Here is a 22,493-nt window from a genome sequence, read left to right on the forward strand (position 1 = left end):
CAGAACTGCCCAGGACGGAGGAACATGTCGACAGGCCCAAAACAGTAAGAAATACTAATAATGTCTCAGACCTGGACGTTTCTGTTTCTCCTGAAAACCAGCAGCTTGGCTGAAGCTGCTGCTGATTCCTGTTGTAAATATCTACAGACGGCAGCTGGAAATGTCAAGCGTCGGTCGGGGCCTCGGGCTCGGCACTTGTTAGTATTTAACACACAGCAGAAGGAGAGGGGGAACAGGGCGTGGAGACGGGAGGGAAAAGGAAAGTTGCTGTCAGGCAGGTTTCACTTGTAGAGACAAAGCTTCTCTTTTCTCTGGAAGTTTGAGGAGAGTCGATCTTCCCTTTCGGGTCACGTGACCAGACTCCCAGCATGCACCCTGTCGTAGCTGACGGTGTGTTTCTGTGGCAGAGGTCGGTGTTTGGTCGTCACTGCGGCGCTTTTAGGCCCCGTTTCCACGTAGCAAAAACGGTGGTGTTTTCATGCGTTTTGGCCGTTCGTTTACACGAAAACGAAGCTCAAAGTCTCCAAAAACAATAATTTCTGAAAACTCTGGCCAAAGTGGAGATTTGCACAGAGTCGCCTTACGATCATAAACCCCCCTCCAGAACCAGATATACGCTCCGGCCCTGGCCCGGTTCCTCCGACCCAGAACATCTGCTTCATACGTGTGTGACTTCAGATAAATCTCATCCGGAGGTTCTGAGTGTGAGGTGTTGTCCTCGGTTCCCCAGCGACCCGCCCAACGCTCATAAACCCCCCAGAACCAGATATACTCCTCCTGTAGTTTCTTGTGCTGGTCCCCCTTTTTCTCCTCTTTTTTCTCTTTTGTACATGGTGCAGCATCCTCTGCCGGTGGCGAAGAGCATCTCTGAATGCAAAACACCGGAACCTGCAGCGTGGGAGTGAGAGGGGCAGGGTAACGGCCCGGGCAGGGTAACGGCCCGGGCAGGCAGGGGAGAGGTTTGTCCCTCAAAACTCCTCTCCCTGGCCCTGCCCCTTCTCAACCTTTCCCCGACCCTGCACCCCAACCTAGGACTTGCTGATTGGGCCGGAGCTTCGGGAGCTGCGTGCTGGCCTGCGGCCCCCCCCTCTGATCATCCCGCTGCTGCTTCCACCTGCCTGCGGGTCCCACCCCCGGTCATCCCGTTGCTGCTTCCACCTGCCTGCTGTGCTGTTGATGTCCCCGACTCTCCCAGTCTGGCCCTCGGCAGGAGTGTCCCCCCTTACTTCCTCACTTCTTTGCTGATCCAGGACCAGCCATGAATGCAGGGAGTTGCATTTGTATCGTTAATGATCCAACCCACAAGGAACAGAATGACAATTAAAGAAATACATATAGAAGGCAAATTGAGTTCTTTAGAGGTCCTTATTTTTATATTTGTCAAGAATTGTTTTCTTGTATGTGTTTTTAAACCGTATAAAGTTAGTGCTTCGTTTGTTTTCATCATCAAGACCGTTCCACAAAGTTCCCCCCCAGACTGATCTGCACAGATAAATCTCATGTGGAGGTTCTGAGTCTGAGGTGTTGTCCTCGTTTCCCCGGCGACCCGCCCAACGCTCATTAATCAGAACCAGAACCAGATATCTGCCCAGGCCCAGCCCGCTGAGTCGGGTTTCCTGCGGTATGTTGAAGGACCGGGTCGGTTTTCTTCAGAGAGGAGCGGCAGCGGGCTCGGTTACGGTGGCCAACACACCCTGTCGTGGCCAACACACCCTGTCGCCATGGTTACGGTGGCCAACACACCCCGTCGTGGCCAACACACCCCGTCGCCATGGAGACACAGCCAGAACCGGTCGGGCGGGCGGCTGACAGGTGGAACCGGCTGGAATGCAGCGGTTCCTCCACCTGACCGGGTCGTATCGGGGCCAACATGGTTCCTGGTTTCTTAACTTCCACATTCAGAGACGACGTGATGAAGCTGTTTTCTATTTTTAGATTGTTTGTAAATGTATTCTTAGCCGAAGACTTGATGGGGGAGCGGCGTCTGCGAGGAGTTCTGCTGGTTATCAGAGGGACGGGACAGTGTTGTGCAAGTTCATACTTCTCAGTAACTAGCTCAAAGTTAATTTCATATAGTTTAAAAATGAACAGTTCATGTTCATAGTTCACCATTTTCACTTTGAACTAGTTCAAATTCAGTTCATTTCAATATTTTTAGGTACGAATGAAACGCCCCCCTATCCTAAAACTGTTCACCGTATACCAGTGGTCTCCAACCCTGGTCCTCAGGTTTTAGATGTTTCCCTGCTTCAGCACCCTGATACAAATGTAACAGACTTGTGCAAGACCTGGATAAGAAGCTGATGACAACCATTAATTAGAATCAAGTGTGGTGATGCAGGAAACATCTAAGGCTGCTTTCCAACCTGATCTCACAAAAATCCGTGAAATGCCCACGACCTCTCACCACTATTTTCCGTGGTATATACACGGAAAATGGTATAATTCCGTGTGAGCGCCACGGATATTGTACCATGCAAAGTCAATGGGATCCGTTGTCGTGATATATACACGGATTATGACATTATTATTATTTATATATTCTTTGTTATAGTGGCTAAATTATGAGTTTTTGTCGCGCAAGGTACTGTTTGTTACTGTCAGTTTGTAAAAGCATGTTTTTAACGCTGTTTTAGCAGTGTTTTATTGAGGTTTTAATGGGAACACCACGGATATAGTACTATGCGAAGTCAATGGGATCCGTCACCCGATTTGACTGCTGTCATACCATTGAATGAAGGACAAAACAATAACAATCATCCCATAGATATTGGCCAGTAGGGCCCTACTCTACCTACTAGTAGGCGCAGGAGGCTGTTATCGCCCCTTTCTATGGCTAACCCCATGTTATTAATGCTCAGTAGGCACAGAAGTTTTGTTATGAAGCTCACACCTCACCTCCCTTTTTTATGTATTTAGCTAGAATTTTAAAACTTGAACAATAGAATTCAACGTAAAATGCCGGATCTTGTCCATTAAAAACAATACTTTTTGGAACATAGTGTAACGACCACAGATAAGATAAGGCCTTGCCCGCCTGGGCAACACATCAGCATTTGGCCAACTGGTTAGTGCAGTTGACTGTGGTCTGGGAGACTGGGGTTCGAGACACGCTCTGGGCACGACTTGTTCGCCACAGTATTTTCCTCATTGTGTTATGGTTTTCTTTTAATATCTTTAACATTTCTAAACACAAAAACACGAAAGTGTCCTTGATAATTCAATAATACAATAGGTTCATGTTAAGGACACCTGTTTTAATTAGTTCTCCTTCGATTATGACATGTTATTAATGCTCAGTAGGCACAGGAGGTTTGTTATGTATTGTTATAGGTTTGCCTATAAGGCCTATTTCGTGTCTATTTTTGCACAGTTCACTAACGCTTTGAGCTAGGAGGCTGAAATTCTAGACTCTGTATCAGGAGGTGACTCTCATCCACTGTGCCGAGTTTCAGATCTGTGTGACCTTCGCAAGTGTCAAAGGTCACCACGTGTGTTGCTTTTCGGGCCTGCAAAGCCTATTTCGTGTCTATTTTTGCACAGTTCACTAATGCTTTGAGTTAGGAGGCTGAAATTCTAGACTCTGTATCAGGAGGTGACTCTCATCCACTGTGCCGAGGTCCAGACCCGTGCGACCTTCGGAAGTGCCAAAGGTCACCGTGTGTGGTGCCTTTTTCGGGCCTTTTTTGTGTGTTTTTTGAATAATTCACTAACGCTTTGAGCTGGGTGGCTGATTTTTGACTATGTTGCAATGCAGAAGGCCCTTTGCTAGGATCTTTTGGTCCTGTGGCGGTACGACTACCACAGAGCTAGTTGGCGTTGCAGAGGGTTCACAGAGTTGAGACTTGGCAAGCTCAATCAAGGCCCCATAGGGAGGCCACAGGTCAAGTTTTACTTGGTTTGGTCAAATGTTGTGGCAACGGCGTCCGTTCGAATGTTGGAAAAGGTGAAGTTTCAAAGCCCCCGCCCATCGAAAAGTATATATATATATATATATATATATATATATATATATATATATATATAAATATATATAAATATATATATATATATATATATATATATATATATATATATATATATATATAGGCTATATATATATATATATATATATATATATATATATACATACATACATACATACATACATACATACATACATACATACATACATACATACATACTGCATACATACATACATACATACATATATATATATATATATATATATATATATATATATATATATATATATATATATATATATATATATATATATATATATATATAACCTATGGAACCTATGGAACCTATGGAAATGAGCGCCTATGGTGACGTCACCCTAGGCGCAGATTCAGAATGGCTCAAAAAAAGGCCACGTGACACTGGGGACTCAGTCCGGCGGGGGTCAGAGAGCTTGCAGAAATTCATGGTATTTTGTCTCCCCTGTGCTGGCAGGGTGAGGGGAGACCACTTTATATATGTTAAAACAAGAAAAAACGTGTTTTTCATAATAGGTCACCTTTAAGATAAAAATCAGGTCTGTGATTGTTTTGTATATATTTCCCCAGATTTCCACACAATAAGTGATGAATGAGACGATGAAGCAGCTGTAACTGTAACATGTTCAGGGAGTCATGAGTGAGGAAGTCCTGGTTCTGATCAATATTCCTATTGATCTGGACCCGGTCAGAAACGTGACGGGTCACCCAGCGGGTCTAAAAGCCCGGCTGCATGAACGTCGTCCCTCCTGGACGGAAAGGGCTTGTCGACCTGGTAATAAAACGGAAAGTTCTGCTGTTTAGAACTGGGCTCTGTTCCAGGAATAACATCAAACCGGGTCGAGCGTCAGAGAAGCAGCCGGCCCGTTTCACCTTTTACCTGCTCCGTCTGCGTCCAGGGAGGTTCTGGCAGCAGGTCCAGATTTTAACCGGGCCGTGTCATCGTTACCAGTCTAACCTCAGAACCTCAGAACCTCAGGGGTCAAACCTGGTCTGGTGGATCAGAAGTGGATAAGATGCGGTTCTGTTAAAGAGAAACATCCAGGTTTGAGGCAGAAAGGACGAGTCTCCTCTGGAGTAAAGCTGCTTTCGTCAAGGAAAATTCTGACTAAATATCATCGTCAACGAATCTTTATCACCTGAGGAAAACGAGACGAGACTATATATATATATATATATACCATTAACCGGTTCCCAGCAGGACTGGGCATCATCTAAGGTCAAAAGGTCAGGGTTCAGATTTCTCCATTTTCCAGGTTAAAGTATATGAAGTTTGTACTGACTCAGCCATGTGACCAGTTCTGGCTCAGTCAATCACTCAGCAGCTGAGCTCTGGTTGCCCCGGCAACAAGAACCTCGACTTCAGAACATTCCGGGTTGGCTGTGAGAAAACCCCAGATTTTGCCTTGTGACAAGTTCTCAAATAACCGTAGCTCCTAGCAGAAAAACAAAGACAGAACCCGGCAGATTCTGACAATCTTAATTTTATTCAGATATTCATTAAAATGTGTTAGTAACGGCAGTTCGAAAACAAAGTGAGATTTTTTTGAAGAAAACTTTTGATTACATTACAGTCAATGGGGACTGAGGCAGGTATTGGCGCAGCTTTGGCCTCCCCCGTTGAAATTTTGTGCATACCCCGCCTGTCAAAGTCACATTTTATGAATCCCAACATCTATGTCTACATTCTGACCAAAAATGATCTGTCCAGCTTTCACAGTTTGGCCGTGAGCTCGAGTTACAAATAAAAATTAAGGTAATTTTTTTACTGTCCCTCCCACTCTAAAAAATGAGAGCGCCACTCTAAATTTGACAAAAAAGTGATTTCCAGTCCTCGCTTGAGCGCTCATATCTTGAAAGGTGTACATTTTAGGAAAAAACTGTTTCAGGTTTGGAAAGAGAAGAGAAGTTTTCCTCCGTTTTGAAGTTTGAATGACATTTCTACGTGCAAGTATGAGAAAAATAAGTGATTCAGAAAAAAGGTGAATTTTAGGTTTTTTCGAACCTCCTTCCACCCACAGTGTGACATTCTGCCCTATTCACTTACATGGGAAAATCTCCCCTTTAGTTTGGAAATTTGGAAATGTTTTTGCACTTTGTGCAAAAACTATTTCTGCCATCGCTCTGAAAATCCATAGGACTGTAGTTAAATTCAGGGCCTACAACTTTCTTGATCGGTTCAGAATTTTTCGAGTAACGGTATGCGAGTGGTGAGGCCCCAAAATTCTCCCAATGCATTCCGGATGGCGCTAAAAGCGCACGTTTTTGCACGTTGCGCAAAAATGTGCACACCAATCGCTAATAAAAGTCATAGCACACGATTCCCGCTTAAAGCGCACGTTTCTACGTTTTTACTTTTCGCGTTTTCTCAAAGCTGCGGGACTAGTTACGCGCCGAAGTTTGTCCGGAAAATGAATAATAATAAGATGAAACGCACACAATAACAATATTGCCTCTGGCTGCGCCAAGAGGCACTGCTCCTCCATTGCTATTGCATAGCATTGCATAGCAATGGAGGAGGCGTGCCACTTGGCGCAGCCGTGGCACTAATAATAAGATAACCTTGTTTGAATTGTAAAATGGGTTTGGATAAATACAATCTTTGACACCCTCCTGGACAGAAACGTACCGACCCAGAGGAACACGTAAAGTTCTGCCGGTTAGAACTGGGCTCTGTTCCAGGAATAACATCAAACCGGGTCGAGGGTCAGAGAAGCAGCCGGTCCGTTTCACCTTTTACCTGCTCAGTCTGGCTGCAGGTCCAAATTTAACAGGTCTAGACCCGTGCTGCACACACCAACATGCCGCTCTATTTTAGACCTCTGCAGTGACCTGGACCGGGTCCCCGGGGGGTTCTGGGTCGGGCGGGCTCCGTCTGTCAGTGACAGCGGCAGGGCCGGGTCATGGCTTGGTCTAGGCTGGGTGAGGGCCGGTCAAGGTCAGAGGTGATAACACAACACTTCTCTTGAGGAAAGTTCACCTCGCTGCAACATTCCTGAACGTCCCGGATTTTCATTTGTGGGTCTTTGTCAAGTTTTTTTTCTTCTTTTCACATCAGTGACGCGTCTGTGCCGTCGTTAGGAAGTGCGGAGCATCGATCCATCAACCCTGCTGCTTATTGAGCCGCCACAGGTTCCTAGTGGTGTGTCCTTTTTACTTGAGGAGGCTTGTTGAGCCATATTTTGTAATAATGGTGGATTTCGTAATAAACGTCCAAAATGTAATAACTTTTTCATTCCATTTTGTAATAAACTGCTACATTTTGTAATACATTTTGCCACATTATGTAATAAGTTATTGCATTTTGAGAAGATTATTATAAAATGCACTTGCAACTTTTTTATTTTCAAGGAAATATAATAACATGGTGCATTATGTAATAATACCTATTATTATTGTTGTTTGTTTAACAATGAATTTATACAAGAGTGACTTTGTTGTTTTTTATGCAATTTCCCTTAGAGCTATGTAGCCCAATAAATCTATGTATAAAACTGCAAATATAACTTTAGTTGCCTATTTGAAGTTTGGAATTATATAGGCCAAGAACAAACAAATAAACTATGTTTTAGAATTGTTATTAAATAATGCACCATGTTATTACATTGATACATTTTGACCCTTTTTATTTCAGGGGGGGATGATTTGGACCCTTTTTATTTCAGGGGGGGATGCCATCCCCCCTCATCCCCCCTCAACTCCAGTACTGACCACGGGTGACAGTTAACCGTTAACTTATATTTATAATACACCGTTAACTTATATACATTTCAGGCCAGATCACAACAGCAGTTTGACCTCAGCGCCTGCAGGGATGTTCGGAGATAAAGTTCATTTCTGCTGCTTTCCAGCAGCTCCAACAGCAGCGTAGGAGAAGCTGCCGGCAGCTTTCTGCCCCCTCGTCTGTCTGAGTGTCTGTAGCTCGTTCCCAGCTCAGCACAGACCTAAGAACCAGCAGCCAATCAGAGCAGGAGCTGCTGCGGTGTCGTCTTACTGTTGCATGATGAAGCAGCTCCTGCACATGGATCCATCATTTATGGCTCAGTCAGAACCGGCCCTGCAGGGCAGGACTGGCTCCTCCCACGACGCCTCCGGCTGGGGGGGGGGAGACTTTAAAATAGCACATGTGGCAACATCAGTGACACAGCAGACGCTTGTGTTGTTTATAACCAGGAATAGAGGGAATGACGTCCCAAATGCGACTTCACAGCAGGTTTCACCCACTGAGTGTCAGAAAGACTAAGGGCCAATCCCAATACACCCCCTACTTTCTACCACTAGCCCTAAAAATGAAGCCACAAGCTGTAGGGTCCTTGTAATCTTCCCTAGGGATTGGGACACCACTTGCTCCGTCACTGCGTGGTTTAGGTTCGGGTACGTAAGCGACTGCGTAGTTACGTTTGCACAAACGTCACACCATATCAGGAAGCACAGAGATAAAAGCTGTTTTAATTTCAGCTGTAGCGCTGTTAATATGCCACTTTATTAAGTTTTAATATTTTTTCAGGCGTAAAAGTAACCGTTAAGATCCCCAACCTGGGCTCAGTTTATCCAAATAACGCCTGTTAAGAAATTTGCTCTGATGTTTTCGGGATGAGAAGAGCCGCCGGCTCGGGAGCTGATTTATGGTTCCGCGTTAAAGGAGCTTGAGGCTCCTTTTAAGAAATGAGACTCTCTAGCGCCACCCTTCACCACGACGGCCGTCGGGGGTACTGCAGCCAACAGTGAAGCCGGCACGGGAGAACGGGGAGAACGTGCATGCAGCGTCATGTGATGTCACATCCACAGCCCAGCGCGGGAAATTCGGGACCGAATTGCAGCACATTTTGCAGCACACAGCCTGTTCAAGGCAAAGGAGAGATACACTAGAGGAATCATTCTTTTTGGTTTGGAACGCTTCATCTGACATTATTACTAGAAAACTTAAAATTTATACGGATTTTTTTCATAAATCGTGCCACAATCCTGCCTCATGCTCCTTTAAATCAACGCAGAGCCTACGGCGTAGGCTCTGCGTTGATTTAAAGCGGAACCATAAATCAACCTTTATTCTGGCGAGATCTTCGCAACAACGGGTAAGCGAGTGATTATGTACATTCACTGAGTGAATATTATGAAAGTAAAATATATATTTCTCGCTAGAAATCTAATCAAAATGCATTTTTATGCAGAAACTTAAAATATTGATTTTATTCATGAAAAAATTATAAATGTCCCCCATGTTTGTTTTTTTTATTCAGTCTCCAAATGATGACGTAAAGCATTCTGGGAAATTTTCTCAGGCCCTCGGTCGGCGAGTCTGGATCTGAAATCCCTCGCTTTGAAGGGTTAGATTCATACACACTAGCCCTCGTTATGTCCACTAGCCCTAGATGAAAAGAGGAATTGAGACACCACCACCCTCACGGGAACGCGCAAAATTTAAGGGTAGTGCTGAAAAGTAGGACTAGGGGGGGATTGGGACTGAGTGTCAGAAAGACTGAGTGTCAGAAAGACTGAGTATCAGCATAAACCTTCAGTTTTAGCAACTGGAAAACATCTAAAATGGGAAAGAGCTGTTGTGCGATCGACTGTACTCATAGATTTAGAAAGAAATCTGAGTTATCGTTTTACAGACTGATGAAAAATAAGCTTAAGAGAGACAAATGGATCGCTGCAATTCACAGAAACAACTGGATTCCAGACACCGAAACGTGGATTTGTGGTTCCCATTTTGTATCAGGTAATGTTGGATTTTTGGGTAGCTAACGTTAAACGGTCAAATCATAAAGTTCGGTGTCCTCATCACTTTAATTTCACCAACAAATCCTGCCTTGAAGTCGGACCAAGCGTCAAGACTTTTGTAAGCCTTCAAGCTTTGCTTCGTGTATTTCCCCGGCGTAGAAATTAAGTTCATATAAATATCAGGAAACTGGATTTGTGGCCAAATATTAATGTCCATGGACCACTGGTTCTTGGTAACTGTACCAAATATTAATGTCCATGGACCACTGGTTCTTGGTAACTGTACCAAATATTAATGTCCATGGACCACTGGTTCTTGGTAACTGTACCAAATATTAATGTCCATGGACCACTGGTTCTTGGTAACTGTACCAAATATTAATGTCCATGGTCCACTGGTTCTTGGTAACTGTACCAAATATTAATGTCCATGGTCCACTGGTTCTTGGTAACTGTACCAAATATTAATGTCCATGGATCACTGGTTCTTGGTAACTGTACCAAATATTAATGTCCATGGACCACTGGTTCTTGGTAACTGTACCAAATATTAATGTCCATGGACCACTGGTTCTTGGTAACTGTACCGAATATTAATGTCCATGGACCACTGGTTCTTGGTAACTGTACGGGTCACTGTCAAGTCCAACTGACGCTAATTTAAGCCCAGAATCGGTTGTTATCCCGTCTTCTCCACTAGTTGCAGACATTTTTGCTGATGTTTTGGGGGAAGTGACGTCAATGTAGACCCTCTATTGACTTTGGTTGCACCTCTGGTTATATCTCTGGTTATATCTCTAGTTGCACCTCTGGTTCTCTGGTTGCACCTCTGGTTATATCTCTCTTTACACCCCTTATTGGTGTCTTCCTCTTCTTAAAGAGAAACCTCAGCTCTGATATTTGCAGGAGCCTTTTAAAACGTGGATCACACCAGTTCTGCATGTTGCTAAATGTTGGGATGTTTTAGTTCCACGAGGATCCAAATGCAGGCAGGTGGACCAGATTAGATTAGATTAGATTCATTCTATTTGTCCCGTTGGGAGATTTGTCTTCACTGACGGTCCATTTCATCAGCACCAACAATAAATAAAACCACAGAGCTGCAGAGGCGTCATGGCAGCAACTAAAATATTCAAGAGGAGAGAGTGAATCCTGTAAAAGCACCTTCCTCTTCGTGTCTGTTCAACCGTCTGAGCTAAAGAGAGAGAACCTCCTTCTCAGTTCTGTCACCGTTGGTTTGGGTTCAGGCCTGCAGCTCTTTCACTCCCGACTGTTCAGGCTTTTGCTGTTTTTAACATTAAGATCACTTGTTATTTAGACTAGACCTGGCCAAAATCGTTGTTTTGGGCTGAAAGTATGTTTTTTAAGAGCTGGTGAAGGACACTGCAGAGACTCTGCAGGACGCTGTGACATCACAGTCCCAGAGAGCAGCGCTGTCGTCCAAATGTCCCAAAGAGAGGAAGGATGGAGTGAAGCCGAGTCTCCTCCTCCCAAACTACCGTGAACAGAACGACTGCAAAAAGATGAAATAAAATAATAAAGAGATGCAACGAGACACAGATATTTCATTAATACGGAAGAGTATTAGGGCCAGGCAGGAGAAAAATAAAAATATTTTAGAGTAGAGGAGGAATATTTTTTTTTCATTATGCACTTCGAGAAAAAAGTTGAAATGTCGAGAAAAAAGTCAAAATTTCGTGAATAAAGTTGAAATGTTGAGAAAAAAGGAAAAAAGGAAATTTCGACTTTATTCTTGAAATTGTATTTCAACATTAATCTCGACATTTCAACTTTTTTCTCGACATTTCGTCGTTTTTCTCGAAGTGCACAATAAAAAAAAATCTTCCCCTCTCAAATACTTTTTCTCCTGCACGGCCCTGATACTCTTCCATACATCAACACCTCAAGGAATTGAAAAAGATTATCTCTATGAATCAAAATAAGTTCTTGGGGTTGGGTTATTTTTATTGTCCGTGCTTTAATTAAGTCTTCGTTTAGTTTTTTATGATGTACAACTTCATTGATTGTTAAGGTGCAGACGTCTCCAAGCTTTGACCTGAGCAATGCGTGTTTGTGCTGCGATGTTCGTCTCTTCTCTTAGCAATTCTGCACCATAATTCAAATTAAAATGGATTAGCAGAAATGCTTTTTTATTTTCTTTTATTTTGGCGTTTCAAATGGAATTTCGTTAAATTTTTTTGCAAGAGAATTTTTCAAAATTAAATCTTTAATGTGTTTTTCATTTTAATTAAGTCAAAGAATGGGCAGGTGAAGAAGAAAAATGAAAGTTTGCATAAGTTATTGATTTTATTTACGAGTCCAAAAATGCAGCTTTATTCTGAAAATAAAAAAGCATTTTTGCTAAGTCATTTTAATTTGAATTTTGGTGCAGAATTGCTTGCATACGTACAGGACACGCGGCTGAATAATTAGACCTTCTTGCTTTTTTATTTTCTTTTTAATTTAATCAGACCTTGTAGCTAGATAACGAGTCCATCGCCCCTCTCTTCTCCTCTCTCCTCCTCTGTTCCTCCAGGTCCCAGAAGTCATCAGCAGCATCCGTCAGATGTCCAAATCCGCCCTGAAGGAGGATTCCCGGCCCAAACAGGAAGCAGACGAGGCCTTTTACAACTCACAGAAGTTTGAAGTTCTTTACTGCGGCAAGGTAGACGCCAATTCTGTCAAATCTAGGCCTGTGTTGAAAAGATAGATTCCGGTTCTAAATCCATTCTCATATTAATTCCTAAAAATCAATTAATATGTCTAAAGATCAATTTTTTTTTTCATCATTACATTACAACTTTTGGTATTAAGTTTTCAGTTATAATTGCATAAATTGTCTATATTTATTTGCTTTATATACTGTCTTGGGGTTACATTTGCATAAAATGCTAAAAACCAAATTCTCATAAATGGTAAAAACTAAAACCGATTTTCATCCGGCCTATAATTCTGCCACACGATGTTTCTGTTTCAGTTCTATCAGCATTCTGGGAGCTGATTGGTCCTTACAGCATCATTAGCTGCAATACTTGCTGTTGAATCTCAATATAATACTAGTATTAATATGTTGCAGAACTACAGTCATATAATTCATGCAACAGCTCAAAAAGCAGTTCTAACAACACTAACACAAATCACAGATAATCACTGTTCAGTTCATTTTTATTTCGAGCGGTACAACATTTTTACAACATGAGTGACCTGTGAGCAGCTGAAGATTAAGCAAATACCTTTAACAGTAGACGTGCAGGTTCAATATTTAAATTAATTCATTAACATCCGAAAGTGTTATCAATATCGGAATCAAATCGATTCAAATCTTGATAATCGATTCTGAATCTTAAGAATCGGAATCAATTCTTGCCCTGATCAGAACTGTATGTTTTTACCAAGTTAAATCTTTAATTTACCGTCTCTGGGATTCCTGTGCTGCAGGTGACGGTGGGTCATAAGAAAGCCGCCTCCACCCTGATTGACGACTGCGTGGACAAGTTCCGGCAGCACGAGATCGAGCGTAAGCGCCTGCGGCTGCTGAACGGGCAGCGGTCGACGGAGATTCCCCCGACGGAAACCCCCCCCGTGGAGTTCCTGCTGGGGGCCGAGGGAGACCCGCTCTCCGCTGCTCTGCACCGGGGAGACGGCGGCGCCGAGGGCAACGGAGGGGAGGACGGGAACAACGGAGGTGAGGGTCATTAAAGCTGGTTAAACATACAGATGAATCTGATGACACATAAATAAACAGCAGCATTTGAAACTGATAAATTATAGTTTTATGTTCTTCACACGTATTCATCAAAAAACCTGCTGCTTTCGGGCCGCTCGGTGGCGCAGTGGGTTAAGCAGCGGCTCATATACTGAGGCTACAGTCCTCCTCCTGCAGCGGTCGCGGGTTCGAATCCAGCCCGCGCACCTTTGCTGCGTGTCTTCCCCGTTCTCTCTCTCTACCCCTTTCCAGTCTGCATCTCCAATAAAGGGCCACTAGAGCCCCAAAAAATCTTTAAAAAAAACCTGCTGCTTTTTACTCAAGGCTCAAAATAGTTTAGTGCAAAAGTAGGCTGGAGTGTCTGGAAGCAATTAAAATAAGAGATAATATAAGATTATCCTTTATTTCTCCATTAATGGTGAAATTCACTTTGTGCAGAAGCAGTACACTTAACACAAAGTGTCAATTCACCATAATTCAAATTAAAATCGAATTGGCAAAAATGCTTTTTTATTTTCTTTTATTTTGGCGTTTCAAATTGAATTTCGTAAATAAATAAATAAAAATTTCAAGAGAATTTTTTCAAAATTAAATTTTTTATTGTCGTTTTCTTTTTCATTTTAATTAAGTCACAGAATGAGAAGTGGTGAAGAAGAAAATTAAAGCACAATTTGCATAAGTTATTATTGATTTTATTTATGAGTCAAAAATGCAGCTTTATTCTGAAAAAATAAAAAAGCATTTTTGCTCATCCTTTTTAATTTGAATTATGGTGCAGAATTGCTTCCAGCAAGTTTATTTGTGTAGCACAATTCAACACAAGGTAATTAAAAGTGCTTTGCATCAACATTAAAAGCGGCAAGACACAATTAAACAGTAAATAACAAATAAAGTGAAATAAAACGATAAGAAAAGCGGTAAAATAATAAAAAGCACAAGTTGTTAAAAAGTAAGGGCAGTAGAGTCCAGGAGGTTCATCTCATTCTTAAAATCGCAAGAATTGCGTTTCTATACGGTCAAAACGTACAAAGACCGGGTCAAATACAGTATTACAAAAGTAATCTGTAACAATTCGTACGGTGAATTTGACAATTCTACGCCACAATGCCTGTTTCCAGGTCTTATTTCACACAACTGAGGAGAATTACGTTTCTATACGGTCAAAATCTACAAAGACCTGGTCAATGGCAAGAATTATAGCACTTTATATATTTGTATATTTATAGCACTTTTCATACACGAGTAACACGTACAAGTAAGTGTTTTACATGATAAAATCAACATTTAACATAGAAAAACTCACACAGTCGTGGTTAGAAACCCACATCTGGTCATTTTCACACACATCCTCACTAAATACCTAACTAATACCTCAATAAATAAATAAATCCATAGAATTTACGTACAGGACACCCTTCGTACGGCTGAATAATTAGACCTTCTTGATAAATAATTAGGTTTTTCTGGCTGAACGAAAGTTTAAGACTTAAACTTTAAGTGAAAGGAAGTGTTAGGATTTTATGAAATTGTTCTATAAGATTCTACACTGGTGGTTTTTCTTTATTTTCAGGGTCACCTCCTTTTCAGGAGTTCAGTTATAGTTCAGCTGTTTTCTTTAGTTACAGGTTCAACTCCTGTTTTATGACTAGGCTGTTAAAATAGTTCAGATATTTACTCTTCGTTAGGTGAAGACAGTGAAGAGAAACAGATATTTTAACACTGATTCGTCTCATCTTTATCTGTGTTGACATTTCAAGTAGGAAGAAATAAACAGGGACACTGAAGGTCTGATATGTTTGGCAGGGGTTTATGTACAAAGATCACCTCCTTTTTTAGTATAAATATGTCCACTGGTGCATTTCTCTCCTGCCTTTGTGGTTGGAGAAAAGTGAAAAACCTCTGGCTGGAAAACCTTGTGCATGATATAAAAGCTTGTATTAACTTTGATTCTATTCACTGGTTTTCTTCTGATGCACCAGACAAACCAACACCAGGATCTTTCACAAGAGATGATGGACAGAAAACAGCAGAAGAAAAACAGCATCTCTAGTTTCCCCAGCGTCTCTGCTAACGTTCCCTGACGAAGGCTGTAACAGTCGGGCGGTTGTTTCTCCGGGGTTTATGTGCTCAGATTCGTTCCAGAGCAGGAGAAAAACCCCCTGAAACAACATCGGTACCTGGGACTGACTGGAGGGTCTGTTTGTGTCCAGGTCCAGGTTTATGGAGCTTTTCCACTAGTACCTACTCAGCTCGACTCGTCTCGTCCTCGTTTGTTTCTAGACACCCAGATGAGAAGCAGTGTTGGGACTAACGCGTTATTTAGTAACGAGTTACAGTAACGCCGTTAGTTTTGTGGTAACTAATATTCTAACGCATTACTTTTTAAATTCAGTAACGCGATTACTGTTACCAAACGGTGCGTTACTCAGTTTTCCTGGCGACAGTGAAGCTGTTTTTCCACCACACGCGGAGACCAGAGGAAACGTAGTGTGTGTTCATTCAAAAACATGACGGTCGTGAGCCAAAAGAGCAAGGAGAGTTTTGCAACGTGGAGATATTTGTCATTACAGTAATCCCTGGTTTGTCACAGGGGGTTACGTTCCAAAAAGAACCCGTAATAAGTGAAATTATTTTCATAATTATTATAAAAGGCTTCAAATTACGGAGATCAGCCCCGCCTCGCACGTATTCCACTGCTCTTCTGATGCTGCTGCATCCCGACCCTGTAGCGTCTTTTTCTCCTAAAGCCGCGGTGCAGGCGTGTTTTTTCAAGAGAAGAAAATAGTTATGGGTCGTTGTTGTCGCTCTTTTTTCTTCTGGGTAAAAAGATTCTTATAAACCGACATGCCACCATGGATTATATCTGAGACTGTAATGAACGATTCATCAAAGAGTCCCGTTCTTGAGCTGCTGCTGAAGCTCATTGGCCGTTCTCAGCTTGTTGCTAAGCAACCGACGTTATTGACACAGGAAGTGAAGAAGCGGGGAGACTGTTTAGAATGCAGAACACGATGCACAATGTAAATCCATACAGTACCTGCTGAAATAAAGAGGGCATTAATGGGAGCATTTAAAATAATGTTTTTATTTAAAGTACAGTAACTAAAAAGTTACTTTTCATAGTAACACATTACTTTTTGGTCTAAGTAACGGAGTTACTTTTTTAATGAAGTAACTAGTAACGGTAACTAGTTACTATTTTTCAGTAACTAGCACAACACAGATGAGAAGTAGGAGGTTGGAGAAGCTGCTGTGACGTATTTGATTGTGTATCTAAAGGAAGAAGACAACATCACTAAAGATGTAGAACCTGGAGGAGATGATAGATGTGCTGCTGGTCTGTGGCTTGTGTTCCATATCAAGTTAAAAAATGAAAGAGAGAAGTACGGAAGAGCCAAGCAGGAGAAAAGCAGGAGAAAAGCAGGAGAAAAGCAGGAGAAAAATAAAAATAATATTTTAGAGGAGGAAGAATTTTTTTCTTTATGCACTTTGAGAGAAAAGCCGAAATGTCGAGAAAAAAGTCGAAATGTTGAGAATAATGTTGAAATGTCAAGATTATTCTTGACATTTGGAAAAAAGTCGAAATGTCGAGAAAAAAGTCGAAATGTCGAAATTAATGTTGAAGTACAATTTCGAGAAAAAAGTCAAAATTTCGAGAAAAAAATTAAATATATTGCAAAACTTCATTCGTAGTAAATTCAACTAAAGGTGAAACAAATATATTATTTCCCACTACATTCAAAGTGAGATATTTCAAGCCTTTATTTGTTATAATTTTGGTGATTATGGCTCACAGTTTATAAAAACCCCAAATAAAAAAAATCTCTATATTATGAAATCAATAAACAATTCAATCATCAAAATTATAACAAATAAAGGTTTAACACATCTCAGCTTTGCATGTAATGAGACTATGAAATGTATTAGTTTCACCTTTTAAGTTGAATTATTGAAATAAGTTAACTTTTACACCATATTCTTCACCTGTATCTATATTATACATCTGGGCTGATGTGGACGTACAGTAGCATAGGAGGATATTTCAGTTGCTATTAAGGTTGTCTGTCTGTACAGTCGTGCAAGTTCAATGCTATTAAAGCACTTTAAACTTTAAATCAAAGCATTTAGTTTTTTCATATAAAATAGATACATTTCTATGCAGTTTAGAAGTTTTGGGGATGTCCCCTTTTTTTTGGCGCCTGCACTGCTCAAGTCGGGGCATCTCTTATTTCTACTTCTGAAAGATGGCGACCCTAGACTGCAGCGTCTGTTTGTGTCCAGGTCCGGGTCCGGGTTTAGTGGGACCTGGGAGTGACTGCATGTCTGTTTGTCCTGCAGGTCCGGGTCTGTCCAGCAGCGCCAGCCAGAGCAGCCTGCGAGGAGCTTTCCCAGAATGCATCCTGGAGGACTCCGGGTTCGAGGAGCCGCAGGAGTTCCGGACGCGCTGCAGCAGCATGGCAGGAAGTCTGCAGAGGAAGCCCGGCGAGGCCGCCGTGATGGGACCCACGCGCCGACGCCACTCCAGCGCCCCCAACCACGTCCAGCCGTCGGACTCGGACAAGAACCGCACCATGCTGTTCCAGGTGGGCGGGGACGGGACCGGTGGGGGGGCGGGGTTTGTGGGTTCACACTGCATTCACACTGAAAGAGTCAAAAATCTCCTGACGCCTGCATCGCGCTGCTTGGTGGATTCACACTGAAGTCTGTCGACGCCTGCAGGGGCGGGGCCTTAGTGGGCGGGGCTTCAAGCTGCGCTGCAGAACTGGAGTGAACAAAATGTATATAGTCTACACCAGGGGTCGGCAACCCGCATGTGGCTCTTTAGCGATGCCCTAGTGGCTCCTGGAGCTTTTTCAAATGTTTGACCTTTTTTTTCCTTTTTTTCTTCTTTTTTTCTTTTTTTCCTTTTTTCTCTCTTTTTTTCTTCCTTTTTCCTTTCCTTTTTAATCTCGATATTTTGACTTTTTTTTCTCGAAATTTTGACTTTTTTCTCGACATTTCGACTTTTTTCTCAAGTGCATAATGAAAAAAAAAATCTTCCCCCAGTTATAACTAATATAGAAACATGCAGCATGTGTTTCTTCATTCTAAACCTTATACAAGACTTTTCATGTTTTGCGGCTCCAGACATATTAGTTTTTTGTGTTTTTGGTCCAATATGGATCTAAAACATTTTGGGTTGCCGACCCCTGATCTACACATATCTATAAATAGCTGCACATCTTCAGTCCTTGCACAGTTCATCCAAGTGAGGACCGCGGCTCCAACCTCGACACTGTGTTGGGGGGCTGATAAGAGGAGGCTGGAGCCGGGGAAGGCGTTGAAATGAGGGAGGTGTGTTTATCAGCAAGTGTGTGTGTGAGCGGTAAGTCTGTGAACTTTGCCCCAGAGCTGCTCCTCAGCCAGTGTCCTTGATGTTATCAGACGGCTGGTACAGTTATGATACAGTTCTGATACAGTTCTGATACAGTTCTGATACAGGTCCACATCTGCATTGAGGCTTCTCGCTTCGGGAATCCCGGTCTGTGATTGGACGCTGCCTCGGCGTCGCTGCTGCTCATTTGAATAAAGTTGAGATTTTTCAACTTCAAATTGACGCTCTGGACGGGCTGCTCCTGATGCCTCCCACGCCTCTCGCAGCGCTTTCATAGTAAATGAACGGCAGCCGGAAGCCTATGGTGCCCGTGACGCTTTCAGTGTGAATCCAGGGTTAGATTCACACTGCCACTCTAATCCAGGGTTGTTTTTTTTTGTTTTTTTTTAATTTGCACATAAAAAATAAACAACCGCCAAAGAAAAGGAAACAACAAAAAAGAAATACAATGTAACAGAAAAAATGTGCAGGAGGAACCAAAAAAACCCATAAAGGCTTGGCGATGGTTCCTCCTATAATGAAACAAACAATAAAGATATGTAAAACATAGGACAACTAAGGACAATAAGCTAAATTACTAGAAAAACAGGAATCTGATGAGGATGTGCAGAGAAGTTCTGGAAATGAGTGGTTAAGCTTTGCTAAACTGGGTTAGCAAAAATGTTGTGATTTGTTTTTTGAAATTATTTGTGCTCGAGCATTCTCTAATATTGAGTGGTAAGATGTTCCAATAAAGAGGAACCTCTGAACCTAACTGAAAATTGAGAAAAAGTTAGGGGGTAATGGGGTAATTGTTACTGTGAAGGAGCATCTCAGCTGCACCGGATGTTGAACCGTTAGCTGGGAATCCGAGTCCCTGAGTTACCTTGTTTTCTGCCGTTGCTGCATCATTGGTTGCTAGGCAACAGGCCAACTCCACGATCTATTTATATCCAGCACGCCTGACTCTCAGCTAACCTCCAAACCTTCCATTTGATGTATTTAATTATTCATATTGATTATTTATAGTGCAACGCAGTTGCCCGTTGAGTATGAAGTATATATTTTTAATTCAATTCATTTATAATTAATCACATTTGTACTACGTGTGGTTTCTGGTGGGATGGTTAGAGTGTCGCTAACATTTGTGCTAAATTGAAGGAATATATTATTATTTTAGTTTACTTGAATATAAATATGTATGTAGATGAGTTTGTCTTCGTTTGTTTTGAAGAACTGAAGAAAACGAAATAGTGGCTCGTTGTTTAAACGTTGCATCCAACTGCATCCAACTACATCCAACTGCATCCAGCTTCAGTCCCTGCTGTGTGCTCTCTGCCAGACACAAGGACGTCGTCGTGCTCCGGCTGCCGTTCACACACCCACTTCCTGGTTTTCCTCATGAGGCCAGTTATAAAAACTGGAGCAGCTGATCAATACGACGCTTCCGCTGACGTCAATTATGGGAAAAATCGATGCTGCAGACTCGTTGACCTGTTTTATATACGTATCTGTGAAAGAGCTGGATAATGAGAGGCTGCTCGTTTAAATGTCTATATTTAATCTATAAACGTGTGAATTTATTGTTTTTCAGTCTTTATTGATCCACATGTGTGTGAATCTGTGTTTTGTGCTCTGCAGGTTGGACGTTTTGAAGTAAACCTCATCAGTCCGGACAGTAAAACCGTGGTTCTGGAGAGGAACTTCAAAGACATCTCTTCCTGCTGCCAGGTTGGAAGACCCGACGATGAACCTACAGAACCAGACACGTCGAAACAAATCAATCTTTATTTGTATAGCGTTTTTCATGCAAATAAAAAATGTGACACAAAACGCTTAACATAAGGGCTCGGCAACCCGCGGATCTAGAGTCGCATGCCGATCTTTAGCACTGCCCTAGTGACTTCGACTTTTTTCTCCAAATTTTGACTTTTTTCTCAACTTTTTTCTCCAAATTTTGACCTTTTTCTCGACATTTCGGCTTTTTTCTCGAGATTGTACTTCAACATTAATCTTGACATTTCGACTTTTTTCTCGACATTTTGACTTTTTTCTCGACATTTTGACTTTTTTCTCAACATTTCGACTTTTTTCTCGAAGTGCATAATGAAAAAATCTTCCCCCAGTTATAACTAATATAGAAACATGCAGCATGTGTTGCTTTCATTCTAAGGCTGATACAAGACTTTTCATTTTTCATTTTTTATGGCTCTTTCTACATTTTGGGTTGCCGACCCCTGCTATAAAACATAAAACGTAATAATACTGGAGCTAAAAGCTAAAAGAAAGCAGGATAAGATAGGCTATGAAGTTAAAATACACATTAAAAGAGTTTAAAAGTATAACATAAAATCCTAAAAGTAGGTGTAGAAAGCAAGACCTGCTAAAACAAGCATGAGAACAACTTAAAACCATAAGAGCATAAGACCTGGGTTAAAACAACAAGAACAGCTGGTTAAAACAAGGGGATACGAGTCAAGGCAAATGTATTTATATATCACATTTCACACGACGAGCATGGACTCAATGTGCTCGAATACATAAACAAACAAAATTACAGGGTTACAATAACATTCATAGATTTAAAGACAATAAGAAGTACTTTAAACTCTACTCGTTGTTTAACAGGGAGCCAGTGAAGAGAGGATAAAACAGGAGTGATGTGTTCATACCTCCTGGTTTTGGTTCGAATTCTGGCTGCAGCATTTTGAATAAGCTGGAGTTTATGTAACACTTTGTTAATCCTGCAAAAGGTGTAAATAATCTAATTTACTGGAGATAAAAGCATGAACCAACTTTTCTGTCTGATTGTGACAGAAAGCATCTTACTTTAGATATATTTCTGAGATGATAGAAGGCAGTCCTTGAGACATTATTTATGTGTTTCTGGAAGTTAAGATCAGCATCTAAAATAACACCCAAGTTTTTGACAAGGTTTTACTGACAGAGGAGTTAATAAAGGGAGAATTTGTTTCCTCAGAGCTGTTGGACCAACTAAAAGAATCTCTGTTTTTCCCTCATTCAGCTGTAAAAAGTTTGTTGCCATCCAATACTTGATATCTGTTATGCACTGAATGATTGTAAGTAACAGATACATATATTTGTGTGTCATCAGCATAAGAATGATATTGAATATTATGATGCCGAATGATGGACCCAAGTGGTAACATATACAACATATACATTCTGCAGCATCTAATGCAGCTTTACAAGCCTTTACAGCACACTTGGACATTTGATCTCCTTTAGTGATGTAGACGCTTGTAACGTACTCGTCCTGTCAGATTCTGTTAGACAGACAAAGATCCAGCTATTGATTAGTGCATGAGGGCTGAAGACGTGATGTCACCGTCTCTCCTGCATGTTTATCTTGTTTCTGACTTCCCAGGGTGTCAAGCAGATCGACCACTTCGGCTTCATCTGCCGGGACCCGTCAGAACCGGGACCCAGTCAGTACGTGTGCTACGTCTTCCAGTGCGCCAGCGAGTCCCTGGTGAGTTGCATGAATCATGTGAAATGTGAAAATGAGTGCGTTTACATGGGAAGTTTAATTCCTCTTTAATTCAGAATTAAAATTAAATCTGATTTAAAATGAGTAAAAATGACCATGTAATTCTGAATGAAAATGGCCATTCTGAATTAAACTTAATTCCGAAGGAAAATAGTTTAATTTGGAATTATTTAATTCGTAATAATTAATTCCAAATTA

The 22,493-nt window shown here is 41.6% G+C and overlaps 1 protein-coding gene across 1 annotated transcript in view; it reads left to right on the forward strand.

The window, feature by feature from the left end:
* tbc1d4 (TBC1 domain family, member 4) overlaps positions 1–22,493 on the forward strand; it is a 72,039-nt gene that overhangs the window by 4,142 nt on the left and 45,404 nt on the right. Inside the window, exons 2-6 of the mRNA XM_061724210.1 lie at positions 12,262–12,390; positions 13,164–13,410; positions 17,770–18,014; positions 20,426–20,515; positions 22,173–22,277. Coding sequence (XP_061580194.1) covers positions 12,262–12,390; positions 13,164–13,410; positions 17,770–18,014; positions 20,426–20,515; positions 22,173–22,277 — 816 coding nt within the window. The remainder of the gene's footprint in view (positions 1–12,261; positions 12,391–13,163; positions 13,411–17,769; positions 18,015–20,425; positions 20,516–22,172; positions 22,278–22,493) is intronic.

The sequence above is a fragment of the Cololabis saira genome, chromosome 6 (genome assembly GCF_033807715.1).
Source record: "Cololabis saira isolate AMF1-May2022 chromosome 6, fColSai1.1, whole genome shotgun sequence".
Lineage (NCBI taxonomy): Eukaryota > Metazoa > Chordata > Actinopteri > Beloniformes > Belonidae > Cololabis > Cololabis saira.